General features: G+C 39.5%; 1 protein-coding gene across 1 annotated transcript; it reads right to left on the bottom strand.

Annotated features, from left to right (window-relative positions):
- Positions 1 to 641: 641 nt before the first annotated feature.
- Positions 642 to 16,560, bottom strand: DOK7 (docking protein 7; the record flags this gene model as incomplete). Its single annotated transcript, XM_009868057.1, has 3 exons — positions 642 to 761; positions 12,029 to 12,218; positions 16,330 to 16,560. Coding segments are annotated over 3 exons (541 nt in total), but the record flags the coding sequence as incomplete, so codon positions are not given.
- Positions 16,561 to 16,826: the final 266 nt, after the last annotated feature.

The raw sequence follows: 16,826 nt of genomic DNA on the forward strand, positions 1-16,826 counted from the left end.
ACGCTTTCCCTGTTTGACACAGTCATTCCAACTCAATATTATATTTCTGCATCTGCTAAAGTCAAAAGGCAGCAGGGCTTACTATGATGCCACCTAATTTCCTCTCTGAACATTACAGCACATGCAGCATTTACCATGAAACAGAAAAAGTAATTTAATCTTTGAACATCAGAAAAGAAGCTCAAGCTGCAAAACAGAAATGTGATGTGGAGGCCTGGACAAAGTTTTCTGTGATCAGCAAGACTTAGTTCTAAGTGTTTTGGATGAACTCAAAATGCCCCACAAGCCAGTTTTCCATTACACTACCAAACTAGTAATGCAGATGTGGATCCAAGTTGAACTGTGTAAGTTTAAAACTAAAGGTTAGGGTTTCCTTCCAACTCAAGTTGCCATATTTTAGTACTGTAAAATAAGAGAAGGCTAAAGTTAGCAGTACCACCAGAAATATGAATGAGCCAGAGCAGCAGGGGAAAACTAGGCAGGTTCAACTGATAAATCTGTACTGTGACATTTCAGAACGAAAACCATTTTGCACTTTCTGCACCCTTAACGTCTGCAAGCTGTTCTTATAATCACAGCAATCGGTGCTAGACATGGCAAGTTCCTACTTTGCTTGGTTACTCTATACTTCCTATATTAACCTGGTAGGACTGGACGCAAACCAAAAGGGCCTTTCGTCGGGGAGATACCACGGACGATACAGTCGAACAGAAAGCTGATCTGCTCTCCTTCGGCACAAGAAAGGAAAAAAACACCAGCCCCTGCAAGAAAGCATAACATAAATACATGTTTTTCACCTGGATACATTAGAAATATATTTAGCTGAAGCTATTTATAATCTAGCAATCAAAAGAGTATTAAGAGCAAGTCATGAAAAGAAATCAACAAGACATTCTCCAGAGAATAGAAATAAAAAGAAAAAATTCAGGTCAGCACACACGTACTATATCATTAAGATCAGTACCTATCTAATCATTTATTCTAATTTTCTGAGATTCAGGCACTTAAAGCAATGCAAAAAATACAAGCCACATTTTGAAGAGTCTGGGTCTTTTATTCTTATTTGCCCCTAAAATTTTGTAGATAAAATCCTAGCTATGAAAGTGCCAGGTATATTTAAAGCATCTTCATCAAAATGAACCAAGTTAATTCTACTTGTACTCAGTTTTAACCAAGAGAAGCTTTTTATATCCCAATGAATTAAGATTTGATTATATTACTGGATTATCATATAAATTTTCCTAGACTAAATCCTGCGTATCTATTATTAACAGAACGTAACACAACTCCACAGGTTGTCATCAGATCTTTACCCTTTGCTCTATTCTGATCTTTTGCTTTCCATTCATTAAGAATAGCCCCAAGCAAAATTAGAATGAGAATCATTAAATAAACAAACAGGTTCTGAGCTGCATGACATATGGCTACACGGACAACACACAGGACTAGAAGCGCTCCACAGATTTCATCTGAGAATTGTCAGTCCAAATATTACTCACATTAGGGAAAAAAAAAAAAACACCAAAACTTAAAACATCAGTCAAAAGACCATTTCAGTAACCAGAGACTTAAGGGGAAAAAAATGCAATAACCAGACACAAAGAGGAAATTAAAATTTTGAGCCGCAGTAGGCCTTCGCACACCACTTTCCTAGGGGCTTGGGCCCCTATTCAACATAAATTGACCAGCCAGTTCTGAGTTGCATACATATTGTTGCCAATTTAACTCAAAGCAGCAGAGCTGGTCTTGACCAAAATGCCTGCATCCCCATCACTTTCCACACATATCCAGCCCTGTCATATCCAACAGGTTATTTATGTTTTACTTAAGCAATGGATATAATTTTGACTATTTGACAAAGAGCTACAGGATTTAAACAAAGGGGATAATAAAGAGTGGGCCACAAACCACATTAACTATTTCACTATATTAGATACAGCCAGCAAGCAGTAAATTGACCACTCTAGGGAAAGCTTATTCTGGTCCACACTCTTTTGTCATTCTCAATTTATGTCACATCTAAGTCTCTCACCGCTCTGCTTAAATCTATTCAAAACAGTATCTTTATAACTTGATTTGTCACTCTACCCCATTTGTTCCTCTTCAGATGTCACCAATCAAAACTTTTTCAGCCAAAGAAACAGAAATCTTGTTCCTGGTACAGTTTGTTTCACTGATGAACTACTATAAATACAACTGGAATTAGAATTCACTCACTGGCAGAAGTTAAATTTATACTTAAGGGCTGGCATGCCAATCATTTCTAGAGTACAAGGTCTTGAATACATTACTTGAGACTCAGGACAGAAATTATTAGAACACTAAGCTATGTTTAAGCAATTGAAGAGATGAACGCTCACTACCTCTTGAAACATAAACCAGAGTAAAGCCTACTTCACTCCATACTTCTGTGGTATTGTTTTCCATTATTGTCTTTAAAAACAAGTTTGTCTCACATTTCTTCATGGCACATATACACACCCTGGCTTCAGGATCAAAGCCCACCTCAGAGATTACCACACTAATCACGCAGTCTGACAGGTATGAACGTTTCTGGTGATGACTCACTCACAGTCTTGTCCCATTTCCCCTCCCCAAGAGATGTCAGATGTCAAAGAGATATTCAAAAAAGCTGCGTGCAAAGTATGCATGCAAGAATTATTTGAAATTCAGCTCTTCCTTTGGGCTCCTTTCTCCTCTCCTTCCAGAGTAGAGGGAGTCTCGGGAAATCAGCTTCCCTAATCTTCGATAACATGACTTCTTCCCCCATGAATCCCACCCATGCGAGAAGCCACGCTGTTCTTGAGGGAGCAGGACAGCACAAGGCTCTGCAGCGCTCTCAGCACAGGACTTTCCCACCTCCCCTGCACAATAAGCAAGTAGGATATAAAGACAACATAACAGAGGATAGTCTATCACTGTGCTTGAGATAAGAATACGTGGCTTGATAATTCAGCAGAATCCTACACATCCATGTTGCCATGCAGGAAAAGAAGATTTCTCAAATATTTCTGTATATAAAGAGTATATGTGGATCACTTTGTTCTTTTATCACGAGTGTTGAGAATCTTAAACTCCTAAGAGCGTCTACAAGCCTTTGGCTTTAATGAAAACAAAAAAGTTAACAGGCTTCTAAGCCGGCTGCGTAAAAGAACTATCATACATTTGGAATGGGTATGAATCCAATATACACATCTGCATAAAATATTTTCTTTGTAGATTCTATTATTCACATGATCACCACAATCATTGATCAACTCTCAGCGGAAACATCTTTTTTCTTGTTTTGCTAGGTAGGTTGGACTAGATGATCTTCAGAGGTCCCTTCCAACCCCTAACATTCTGTGATTCTGTAGAACTAGATTGGAAGGGAAGGAAGAAATCTGGTGGTCCTTGCAAAAGACATCAGGCGAGATGAACGACTAGGTAAGGCTTAATAGAATCATAGAATGCATTGGGTTGGAAGGGACCTTGAAAGGTCATATAACTAAGCTAAATTTTAAAAGCATACATAGAAGACAGCAATTACATTTCTTTTCTGCTTTCTTGAGAAAGATGAGAAATTAATTACTAGGAATTACACATCTCAGTCATGTGCTGGAACAGATCTGATGCACAAGCATGTGGAAGCTGAGGAATATGTGGTATGCATCACTGTAATACCGTGCAGCTGTTTACTAGACTCGGAGCTCACTCTCTCCAAGGGGTGAAAAGCAGCCTGCAATCACTTGCACAAAGCTGAAACCCTCAGCCAGTCCTCTGTGGCAGTTAGCAGTAAAGCACTCCACAGTCTCCCGAATGTTCAAGAGACGTTGCCAATTTAATAACACTTCCAAGTATTACTAAATCTTGCTAATATTTGATTTTAATTCACCATATTAAAAAAGCAAACCCATGGGCAAACATACCTTCAAAATGCACAATAACAAAAAACTGCTTAAATCTCTGTACGGTGTGTGAAAGCAGGGAGGAAGAGTCAGCCCCTTCCCATGAATTATTACTCCTAACAGGGGCCTGGCAACACTAGAGCCTGAAGTTGTTTACCTACAGGACAGGTACAAACCATAGCAGTTCAGTTCACTGCAATCATGTTGTCCAACCAGGATTTCTCAATCCTGACCTTGAGCCAATCTCTTTAGAAAGTATCTTAGGCTGCATGGCTCAAGCTGCTCTTCGTTCTGGTGAAAATGACACTGGATGTTCCTATTATTGCCAGCTAAGACATGTGCATGACCACTAAAAAGAAAAAAAAAAAAAGAAAAAGGAGATAATAATGTTTGTTGTCTGCAGTAAGCCCAAGTAGAAGACAGCAACAGAACAATACCTGCACACAAACAGAAGTTTCAATCTACATAACTAAGAATCTCAAGAAATTCCAGATATTGCCTCAGTTCAACCACATCTACTGCTTGTAATTTTCAAATAAATTCCCATTTGTTACAGAGCTCCTTCCTTCTTCCTTTAGAATTTCCAGATATGCTGGTAGCGACTAACCACTATTTCAGAATTATTTTTAAAAGACACTCGCAGAAGTCTTAGAAAGACAGATGCACCTAATATAATGAAAACATCAAAGTTGCTTATTCTGCAACTAGCAACAGCAGTATCAGTTGTTCTTTTAAAGGGCAACAAGGCTCCTACAAGTTCCTCTCTTCTAGGAGACTCTGTTAGAAAACACGAAACAGCTTCAAAATGGGCTCTGGAAGCTAATCATGAAGTACTTGAACACAGGAGAGACAAAGTTTTCACAGCAAGCTGTGTGGTGCCGTGGACTCACTTGAGGGAAGAGATGCCATCCAGAGGGACCTTGACAGGCTTGAGAAACGGGCCAGTGCAAACTGCAGGAGCTTCAACAAGTCAAAATGCAAGGTCCTGCACCTGGGCCAGGCTAATCCCAGGCAGAAATACAAACTGGGCACAGAGTGGGTTGAGAGTAGCCCTGAAGAGAAGGATTTGGGGGTGTTGATAGATGAGAAGCTCAACATGAGCTCAGGCAGCCCAGAAGGCCAACCGCATCCTGGGATCTAACAAGAGAAGCGTGGTCAGCAGGTCAAGAGAGGTGATTCTCCCCCTTTACTCTGCTCTTGTGAGACCCCACCTCAAATACCGCGTTCAGTTTTGGTGCCCCCACCAAACAGGGACATGGATCTGTTGGAGCGTGTTCATAGGAGGCCACAAGGATGATCCAGGTGCTGGAGCACCTCTGCTACGAGGACAGGCTGCGGGAGCTGGGATTGTTCAGTCTTGAAAAAGAGAAGACTTCGGGGGGACCTAATAGCTGCCTTCCAGTACCTGAAGGGAACCTACAGGAAGGCTGGGGAGGGACTTTTTACAAGAGTGTCCGCTGATAGGACAAGGGGAAATGGGTTTGAGTTGAAGGAGACTAGATTTAGATTAGATCTTAGGAAGAAATTCTTCAGTACGAGGGTGGCAAGACTTTGGAATAAATTGCCCAGACACATTGTGGCTGTCCCCTCCCTGGAGGGGGGCAAAGCCCGGTCCTTGAGTATCCTGATCTAGTTGAGAGGCGTCCCTGCCCATGGCAGGCAGGTTCTACTAGATGATCTCTAAGGTCCCTTCCAGCCTAGGCCATTCTATGATTATGATTAACAAACCCTTTTATTACCCTACCTGAATTTTTTCACGCTCACCTCCATGTAAAGATTGTCCTAGCATCTGGTCATTTTAATCAGTGCACACTAATTCAGCCAGCAACTTAGGAAAGTGAGAGGCTCCTTTTTGCCAGCCTGTTCCTCCAAGTAAACCTCTCAATTTATTTCCAGCCCCCGATATCTGCTTTTGTCACAAATGATATGCGTGACTGAGTCTCAATCCAGAAAGACTGGGAGAGTCGAATTTTGACCCATAGATGAATTTAGTTGCAACTGTCAGAAGCAAAAGAAAGGATTTTCTAATTTCTGGCAGTACAATTATGATGTTAATAGCAAAAAAAGTTCAAAATGTAAATGCTGGGTTTTTTCCTATTTAAGAATAAAGTGGTGTTAACTACCGTCAAAATGCCTGTAGACTTAACGTTCAAAATCTCAGCATTATTTCAGATTGTTTTTCTCTACCTGGATTGAGCACTAAAGCCATCAGAGTTGAACAAAACCTGTACTGGGCAACTAATTCAAAAACATTAATAAGTATTTTGTATTCATGAAAAATTTTCTGAGAAAGCAAGGAACAGAAAGCTAAAACAGGTTCATATCCTTTTAGATCTCAGTTCTACCACAGAAATAACCCAAAGTAAGCTCTGCTTCCGTTTGGGGCTTCAGGTAGTGTTTTTTTATTGAGAGGACAGGCAACCTAACCATAGGAACATCAGTTCCTTTTAGTAAGGTATTTATTACAGACTTATTTAAAGCTTAAATTCATTAATCGTCTGCGTTCAGAGCTTCACAGGAAGAATGTGAACAAATATGTGGTTTAAACCACAGGAAAGTAATTTTAATAAGAGAGTCTGTATAACAATGTATGATGTTTCTATGACAGGGTAATGGAGAGTGCTTTCATTTATAAGTTAGAACAGCTTCTGTAATAACATATTGGGTTTTATTTTCTAAACACTATTTCTTTGTTCTATTTCTCAATGATTTCAGAGGAATGAGGTAACACGCAGATACCTGAAGATGGCTTTTCCCTTTACCAACACTTTTCAGTAAAGGATAAGCAGTTATCTTTTTGTTTAGGTCCTATTTACAAAAAGAATTTTCTTCCAGTAGCAGTATTAAATCAAATACTTAGACTAAATACATATTTAAACGTTGTTATGCTTGTAGATATGACTAAGTGCTGAGTAAAGGGCATCAGCTCTTTTAACAATGTAAGTTTGAACTCAGTACGTAGTTTCCAACCATGGCAGGCTATGCTGTACCAAAATGAACATGCAGTTCTTCCCTTTGAATGCACACACACAGGGGCAAGAGGCAAAAACACCCTTTCATGGCAACTGAAGGCCCTCAGCTATCAAGACAGACATTTCTTAACAAAAAAAAAAAACCAACACCGAGCCATGTAGAAGGACCCTTTCCAAAGTACTTGTCTCTAATTCTGGTTATCTGTAACTAAACGAGATTAATTTATACTTAAAAACTGGTACACAGGAGACCTAATGATGACCTCCTGTATCTTACGCGGAAGAAAAACAGCTGAGTTTGTTTAACCTAGCAAAAGTGACACCATAAATAAATGCTGTATAAATTTTGAAGGAGGTAAGCATCATGGGACAATGTTGGTACAACAACAATCTAAGACAAAAGAACACGTAAATTTAGGTTGGAAATTTTAAAAATATTTAAAAGATCATAGATATAAAGGATCTACAAAACTCAAAACCACATTTTAAGCCTAATTAACACTGATTCTTTTTAAAGGATCAGAGAATCATGACAACACCAGTTTAAAAAACAGTGTTAGATCTTGAAAAACAGTTAACAGTCACTCAGAAGTCAGGTTCTTTATTTGTATATGCCTCACCACAACTTCAATTACCATTTTAATTAACGGTATATCAAGAAATGCTGAATACTTTCTTGGAACCAGAAGAGTTCCCCTTGAAAGATAAGGGACCATATTTGTTCCTTTTTATGCCTGTATCATTTTGCACCAGAAATTACCATAAGCTTAAGGGGGAAAAGAAAAAAAAAAAAGTATAACATGGGTAATTCAGGTGCTCCATGCCCTACAGTTTCACATTTGTATCATCCATCCACGTTTCACAGTACACATTCCTTAAGCATCTGTCACTGTGGCCTACGGATTGAAGCATTTAGGTTGTCTGCAATGTGGAGATTTAGAGATAAAGCAACAATTGCTAAGCCCAAATCGGTTTAAATTCTTGGAGCACAGCAACTGCATCAAATCTAGAACAAGTTACAGAAGAATTTAACTAAAGAATATAAACAAAGGTTTACTTACATACCCCATTAGTTCTGGGATTTGGGGTTTTTTTGGTTTGTTTTTTTACACAATTAGATCTAAGTTTGGGAACCAAGCATTTAAGCTTAGGAGCAATGACCAACATCCCAAGTCTGTCCCTGCAGTTGTGCTCCCAGTCTCTAGGCTGCAGACACATATTCCCTACTTCTTTTCTGATCCCAGTGACACTTGCACACCTGGTTACACAGTGAGGCAACTTGCAGGCCTTGCAGTGCGATGTTCTTTCTGTGGGTGCCAACCACTCCTCAGGAGGAAAACAAAGATTTGGAGCCCTGCAGGCTGAAGGAGGGCAGGAACCTGGGTTTCCTGCTCCACAGAAGTATGACAACCAGAAAAGGCATGCAGAGCAACACTTCATCTTTACCAGTGATATTTCAGAATGTCCTCTCTAGCTAGGCAAAACACTTTAAAACATTCCAGTTTGGGGTTTTTTAACTGTTAACGTAGAAACCCATGGTGGAAGAGGACCAGGTTAAGGAACATTTAAACAAATTGAACATACTCAAGCCCATGGGGCCTTAGGAGATGCATTCACAGATGCTGAGGGAGTCGATTAGTGTCATTGCAAGGACGCTCTTTATAATCTTTGAAAGGTCATTGAGACTAGGGAGTGGAATGCTGTCAAGGCGGAAAACCAAAATAAAACAAAACCCAAAAAAAACCCAACAAAAGCAAAGCAGACATCACTCCTATCTTCATGAAGGACAAGAAGGAGGATTCAGGGAACCACAGACCAGGGAAGGTGATAGTGCAAATAAAACTAAAAGCCACTAAAAACCACCAAAGGCGCTGAGTGGGAGTAGTCACTATGGATTTATAGAAAGGAAATAATGCCTAACCAACATGATATGATTTGACAAAATGATTGGTTTCGTGGATGAAGCAGTAGATATTGTTTGCTTTGACTTTATCAAGGATTTCAGCACCATTGCCTATAATATATTCTTTGACAAATCATCAAGTACAGACTGGATAAGTGAACAGTGAAGTGGACTGAAAACTGACCGAGGTGTCTGGCTGAAGGGGTTACGGCCAGCAGTGCAAAGTCCAGCTGAGGCCAGTCACTACAGCCGTATGCACTGGGTCACTGTTGGGCCTAGCATCATTTAATATCTTCATTCATGACCTGGACGATGGCATAGAATGCACCCAGCATTCTAGCAAGTTTGCAGAGCATACAAAATTAGGATGAGCCACTGATACACCAGGAAGAAGTTGCTCACAGAGGCTGTAGAGTGTCCATTCTTGCAGATATTCAAAACCTGCCTGGACATGGTGCTGGGCAAACTGCTCCAGCTGATCCTGCTTTGAGCATGGGAGTTGGACAAAGTAACCTCCAGAAGTCCCTCCCAGCCTCAAGCACTCTGTGCTACTTAGGCATTTGTGACATCCACACTGGAAGCTTTTTTCTGACCTCATTCTAAACAAATTAGCTTCTTACTGTATTGTAGAAACTTAATAATTAGCATTCTATAATACTGCTGCATAACCAGGTCAGCAATGTCTGATCAACACTTTAATAACACAACTGCTACAGCAAATTCTCTATACTAAGGCACCACTCATCTTTCAAAATAAACTAGAGCATTCATTTGTACTATCAGACAATTAAGCAAAAATTGACAGAATGTTCAGATTAATATTTCTGTTCATTTGCTTGCTGGCTTTCAAAATTTGAGCAGTAGTATAAACTATCATATTCTACCTATTAAAGCATAAAATTTTTTTTCAAATCAATTAACAGTAAATGAAAGTTCCTAGTATATTAATAATGTTACAACATATGGTAGCATTTACTACAAAACCCAATTAAGAATAAAAAGACTGAAACTGTTTTTCCCTAAACACGGTAATGAAAGCGTAATGCACAAACTGAGGTGCTCTCTGTTCACCATGCGGACTACTGATGAGTTTCTACACCATGTAAAACCAGCTCATATTATTTACTGGTCTGATTTTATTTGGGGAAATCTACACCTTTAACAACATAACATGAGCAATACATAGAACCATACGGTAATATACTAGTAATGTAAAATATTCCATTCCAATCATAAATATAGATCATAGCAGTATATAGTCAATAATACAGATCCATTTCAATCCATTACCAAATGAAGGGAACAATTAAATTATTGTGTTTAATAAAACTTAAGACTGAGCACACTAGCTAGATCCTACTAAAATGTACCTTAATTCTTTATGTTTATATCTTAAGTGCTTTGTTGCTGAATACTTGGAAGTCAGGTGACCTCAAAAGAGTACCTGTGGAGACACTATATTCAGATTTCTCCCTATATTTTTTAATATAAATTTTTCCATAGTTAAATTATTTCAGATTTTATTAGGTCAAAAACTAGTCCTCTACACAAGTCTCCCAGAAAGAGCAGCAGTCCTTTAAAAGAGAAAAAACACACACTGTGGTTCAACTTTGGCAAATTTTCTCCCTGTATGCATTCTGAAGTGTTTAGTTCAAAATTAATAATTCAAAAAGCAAACCCAAATTATTTTAGCATAGCAGTGTATATATTTATGAAAAGTCCAGCTTGCATTTAAATTGGTAGTTGCATACGGAGACAGGAATGAACAATTACTGTGTTCTGCATTGGAAAAAAACCCTACCAACTGTTCAAATCAAAACTACAGGTGTTGGCTGACTTAGATTAAGCAGCAGATTCAAGTCTAGCCTCAGTCAATTGCACTATCTACGAGAAAGGAGGAAAAGGTGACTCTGCTGACTCCCCCTTATACTGAACAACCTGCTGTCTAGCTCACAGTCTAAAGCACTCCACTAGGAAACAGACATTTGCGTTGCATCTCCTACTAGTTTCTAACTAAAACAGAATTGCTTTAATATGAACCACGTTTGTTTTCTCACAGGCTATGGCCCATTCCTTCTTTAACCCCAACCTCTGAATTAGATAGACAAAGATTTGAGCCAGAATATGCCACATCCAAAACAAGTGTCTTCAATCAGAAATCAGGATACAACAGTGGAGTCCATGCTTATCGTCTTTGTAACTCAGCTTTATACTTTTCAATAAACAAGAAGAAAAATCCTCAATACAGTAAAACAGTTAACATAATTTCTTTCCCCTTTCTTCTCAAATTTTGCCACAAGTCCCAAGGAAGAACATCTTTGAATTTGGATCAACTTTGAAACTTTCTTTTTTCTTTTTTTTTTCTCCACTTTGGTAATTGAAGAAATTCATTGTATGCTCATTTCAGTACGCAAGTCAAACAACTTCACATCCAAACTTGCGACCTGCATACCTAGTCACTCATCATCCATTCAGAGTGGCTGCAAACTCTGCTTTTGAAGTTAAAACCCAATGTTTTCCAATGATGTATATGATATTGTATCAGTGCATTAATTATCTTTCCTTTTCAGCTCTTGCATGGGAGCTTTGCCTTTTATCCAAAGAGAGAACATGAGAAGTCTTGAACTGGGGACTGGAACAAGAGAATTCTCCCCATCTAAAGGTGTCTCTTAGCTACTAGGCTGCAGAAACCAGCTTCAGCTTCCTTGCTTTTGCTTTGTCTCCACAAACCTCATGGACCCATAAAGTGACAAAGCTACTAACAGGGAAGGGAACAGAGAGAAGTTCCTAACTTTTAGGAGCTAGAAGTCTCCTACAGGTTTTAGACAATAGCATTTACACAGTGATACTGCCAGTAAACTCAAAGTTCCATACCATTTTCCCTCTGCAAACAACAAAATAATTAATCATAATTTAAGGCAAAATGCTTTAATGTTCAGATTATTATCTCTTGCATGACATGAGCCATAAAATTTCATTACCTTAGTTTTGCTCCATGTTCAATAGCAATAGTTGACTAAACATCCTCTGGAGAGCCACAAGGCAATGTTCAGTCAGGACTCCACACAGTCACATTTTTACTGAAGCCTGTAGAGATCTACTCAGTAGAACAGACCCTCTGATATGAGGCTGCCTTGCCTGTATGACAAAGCAGCACAGCTGGTTGTGCAACCTCCTCTTCAAATGAGACTAGCATTTACATTTTTACAACAGGTTTCAAATAACTTTTAGAAGACAGGTTCCATTTGTACTTACAGAAGCCGCACCTGGTACCCCCTTCAAAGATGAATCCGTTTGGAACAGCTCCATACCGACGCAGATCTGAGAGCTTCCACTGCCCCATGACACTAGGAGGAAGGTCTTTTACAAGGACGAGAATGTCATTGCAGAAATGCAGGGTAGCAGGCCCACTCTCTAGTTTAGTGCCAGGTGCTACAAAAACTTGAAATCTATGAACTATCAGATAAGGGAAAAAAGAATTACTACAGAAAATAGAAATAAAGTACCACTTACATTATGTAAGTCATTCCATTCAGCTGTGATATGTGGACCGACCCCTGCCCACAGCACAAGGCTCTAGCATACAGATTTTAAGAGCCCAGACAGACCCATGGCAGTTGCTATAAGCTCATTATTCTCTATTATACCAGTTTAGGTTGGGGAAAACATAATCATTTGTAGCAACCAAGTTAAGTTGTAATGCTACGTTAATTTATCCTAAATCTTCCAGGCTACTCCCAATTTCAAATTAGTCAATTACCCAGCCAATACTTCAGCTACCTCTTCCATCCTTGCATCACTACATGGTTTTCCTTCTGCCTCCTCTAAACAGCCTGTGCCTCTCCTTTCCTACACACATGTAACAGTGCTCAAAGAGTCCAAAGCCAAGCCTCAAAGAAGTAGAAAACTTCTAACCAGAGCTCTGTCACTGACTCCTTTACAACCTTTATTAGACCGCTTCACTCATCCCTAGCAATAGAATGGGGAAAATTATATTTTCCTGCCTTTGTGAATCTTTCAGGAATTGGTGATTGTAAATGCCCTGACATTTAAAATACTAGGAAATTAAACAATTCATAGGTAATAAATAGTTAGATGTCAGTTAATTCTTCATATTTTGTAGCCTAAACTTCAAAAGAGTGAGGGGAAAAAAGGAAACACCTGTCTCATTCAAGTTCACAAAATTCAGGTTCAGATCCCAACTCCAGTATTCCGTATATTGCAAGGGTCCTTACCTAAAGTAGTAGCTGTTCTAGGCCAGACTCCCATCTTCTCCAGAGCTGTGGCATTCTGCCTAATAAGCTATGGGGAGCATTTCAGGGGCTCAGATCTCAGTGTATCAAAAGGAGCAATTTAACTGAGCAAGCACCTAATTCTTAAACCACTGTTTTGACTTCCACTACTCCTCTAGTTTCTTTCATCCTGTGATTAGACCAAGACAAAAAGAAAAAAAGAAAAAAAAAAGGCTGTCTTGGCAGAGAGGAATCAAGACTGTTACCTTTCCAGTCAGAAGGTTTTGGTGGAGCATTTGCTAAGCAGGACATAGATTTAGCTTTTGGTTATTCAGCAAAGATTATACAAACAGCTACCTGCCTACAAAATGCCTATGCCTGAGTAACCTCCAGGTAGTCTCACTTCTTACAACCACTTTTCCCTGTATCTTGCCCTTAAGCTTCTTCGAGCATCATGAATTTCAACTAGGTCTGAGTCTTGCTTCTCATCTAAATATTCTTAGTTGCAATCTTAGCTGTAAGCCAGCTCCTCATCTATGACGTGCATTTGTAAGTTCCCTAAGGCTCCAGCAGAATTAGCCACAAAGTCATTCAAGTGAAATGTGCAAGGAGACAGAGGGAGATCTAACTAACCACAGCTCTACTTACAGCTTTGCCAGTAGGACTGCTAGGGAGCAAATCAATAGTCACACGATGTCCCCCTTTGGGCATGCAGTTGTTACACAACCTGCTTAAACATAAACTATGAAAAAGATACAAAAGCCATCTCAATAAATAACATTCAGTAAGGAATCTTTAATATAATTTGGATCCTTCTGCCCAGTTAACTTATCCCAGTATTTTAATGGCAATTAAATCATGGAAGCAGAAGCATCAGGGTCCTGTCTGCCACATGAATGAGGACTGGAGCACACTTCACACAGTCAGTTACATGCTACAACAGCTGCTGAAAACAAAGAGCTACAGCTTGGATTCTAGACCACTGTTAAAAAGAAAGAAAAAAAAAAAAAAACAACGCAAAAAAACCCCAGCACATCCAAATCTGAACAAAGCCAAAGTAGAGGAAAAAACAGATCCATACATGAAACTTTTGCCATACGCTTTCATGGTAAATTGAATTACTATTTTTTTTTCCTCCAAAATTCTCACCAGCCATATCTACTTCTCCTATTCTGGAAAAAATAATAATTAGTGAGATACAGAGATGAATACACTCATGAACAAAAGGTACTATTTAAGTTTCTCATTTCCTTTAGCTAACCTAATAGATGACTTCCAATACCTGAAGGGAACGTACAGGAAGGCTGGGGACGGACTTTTTACAAGTGTCCACTGATAGGACAAGAGGAAATGAGTTTAAATTGAAGGAGAATAGATTTAGATTAGATCTTGGGAAGAAATTCTTCAGTACGAGGGTGGCAAGACTTTGGAATAAATTGCCCAGACACGTTGTGGCTGTCCCCTCCCTGGAGGTGTTCAAGGCCAAGTTGGATGGAGTCTTGAGTAGCCTGATCTAGTTGAGAGGCGTCCCTGCCCATGACAGGGAGGTTGGACCGGATGATCTCTAAGGTCCCTTCCAGCCTAGGCCATTCTATGATTCCATGATCTTTTCATTTTCAAAGCTATTCACTGACCTTCAGTATGCTGACTTCCCCAGAAAGAGTTGTGGGCTCAAGCACAAGACCTATATTTCAACTCACTGTTTTCACTAATCTTGGTTCTTTTATTCTAGGAATCACATCCAACTCATCTGCTAAAAACTGAAAGAAAACACTGAGAATCCCAGTGCAAACGCCTCCATTCTGTGGTCCTCATTCAAAAACAGCGTCAACTCCTTTCACTTTTTTTTTTTTTTTTTTTTTTTTTTGCTTCCCAGACTCTGAGGTCATCTGTCCATAGCCTATTTTTATCATCCCACCCAGCCACCTTACTTCCAAGACACACAAAGGCACCCTTACTGTGCTTTAAGAATAAACACCAGTCACCATTCTCTCTTCATCTAAGACCACACCCTTTTCTATCTACCCAAACTAGATTCACTTGAATTTCACTTCTTTCTCCTAACTGAACCTGTACTGAAAGATAAAATCCTGATCTATCCTCTGATACACTGATCTATTCTCCTTCCTCTAGGCTTTTTTTGCAATTAACATTCTACAAATTATTGCCAGTTCAACCAATTATACTTGTTTTCTTTATTTATTCACCTCCACACACATTGCCTCCCCCTTCATCTTTACTCCATGGCTACACATATCATCATCCAATAGGCTCTCCATTCCAGCACTGCATCAGCACAAGATCATGAAAATCCAGACCTATACTGCCAGATCCAAATCCTCCCTCAGGTTTAAGGACAACTTTATGCTGTACATAGATCCCTAATCCAGTAAAGACATAGAACCAGAATGCAATACAGCTACATGAAAGTGTACTGTTTATTCCAACTACTCATGCCCGTACTGTTCAGAAACGCCCTTTACACCTTCCTCTTATACAGTGCTTCATCTTTGATTGCTCCAAGTGGGTACATTCATGTATCTTTCTTCTGATACTTCAGTATTTTATTGCTGTGAAATTACCAGGCCATCTTTCTACGTATGTACTGCAGAAGAGTAAGACCGCAAATGCAACAGATGGCAAAGCATATGTATCAAATGATTAAGATGGCTAATGAGTGTCTCCCACACACCTACCCTCCTTTCCTAGTTATGACTAAACAAACATAAGACAGATACTGTGGATTACCAATATTATCACTCTTTGTTCACCACTGTACATTTCAGAGCTGCTAACCAAGAAAATAAAATAAAAGGACCCATAAGAGTGACGTTAGCTGGAAATGCTGTGTCTGATGACATTCTGTATTACAAGATGTCTCCTCATGAAAGGGAACATTAGTAGCAATAAGCATTATCAATGCAACATCCAGTAGGCAGCTCAGAAGATCAAGATTGAAATAGCCAAGTACTACTCCAGACTCTGCTTGTCTTAACTCAGGCTCCCTCCACATGGTGTTGTCAAAATCCCTAAGTAAATTGCAAGACCAAAAGTAGAAGTCTGTCTGATCATTTTGCTTCAAAGGTACACATTTTCAGTGCCAAAATCAAAAATTAAGCTAAAGGTTCTCATATCTGTCAGTACAGGGCAGCAGCATAATCAAAATCTATCATAAGGGATACCTGCTTTAAGATGAAACAGGAAGACCAGTCTCTTCACTCTCAAAGCAGTGACAGTCTTCTTAACTGTACTTAGTAACTTACATTTTAGCTATGCATTTCTTTTCTCCCCCCCTCCCCCTCCCACAGGGAAAAATGTGAGAAGACAAAGGTTACCTTCCCCCAAACTGTAGCGGATTCGTACATCCCACGCGTACATTGTTTCCTTGTTCTCAAATCCCAGCATCACAACTTGAGAGAGACAGATGATTGCAAGTGTGTGATTCAAGCCCTCATAGGAGAGCCCAGGCTCCAAGCCACAGATGTCTTCTAAGGTCATGCTGCTCCTCTCCTTGTGCCCTTTTGCTCGTTCAGATTTATCCTTGTACACCAGCATGAGCAAACAGTCTAAAAGAAGCAAAACTGTCAGAGACGATGAGGCAGAACATAGAACATAACACATTTCTCAGTACTCTGCTTCAATACAAAGATGCTTTAGATAGTTGCAGGGTCACTCTGTTCAAGTCAATCTAAGAACTCAAGTTTCCTTTTCCCATCCCACCCCCAGGTCCTTATTTTCAGGGAGCAAACACTGAAAGCGTGTTTCAAAGGTAATCTGCAGGCTCAGAAATAAGAAGGCAAGTTGTCCTCAAAAAAACAAGTCTTCCCTATTT

Source organism: Apaloderma vittatum, unplaced genomic scaffold (assembly GCF_000703405.1).
Source record: "Apaloderma vittatum isolate BGI_N311 unplaced genomic scaffold, ASM70340v1 scaffold29674, whole genome shotgun sequence".
In the NCBI taxonomy this organism is placed as follows: domain Eukaryota; kingdom Metazoa; phylum Chordata; class Aves; order Trogoniformes; family Trogonidae; genus Apaloderma; species Apaloderma vittatum.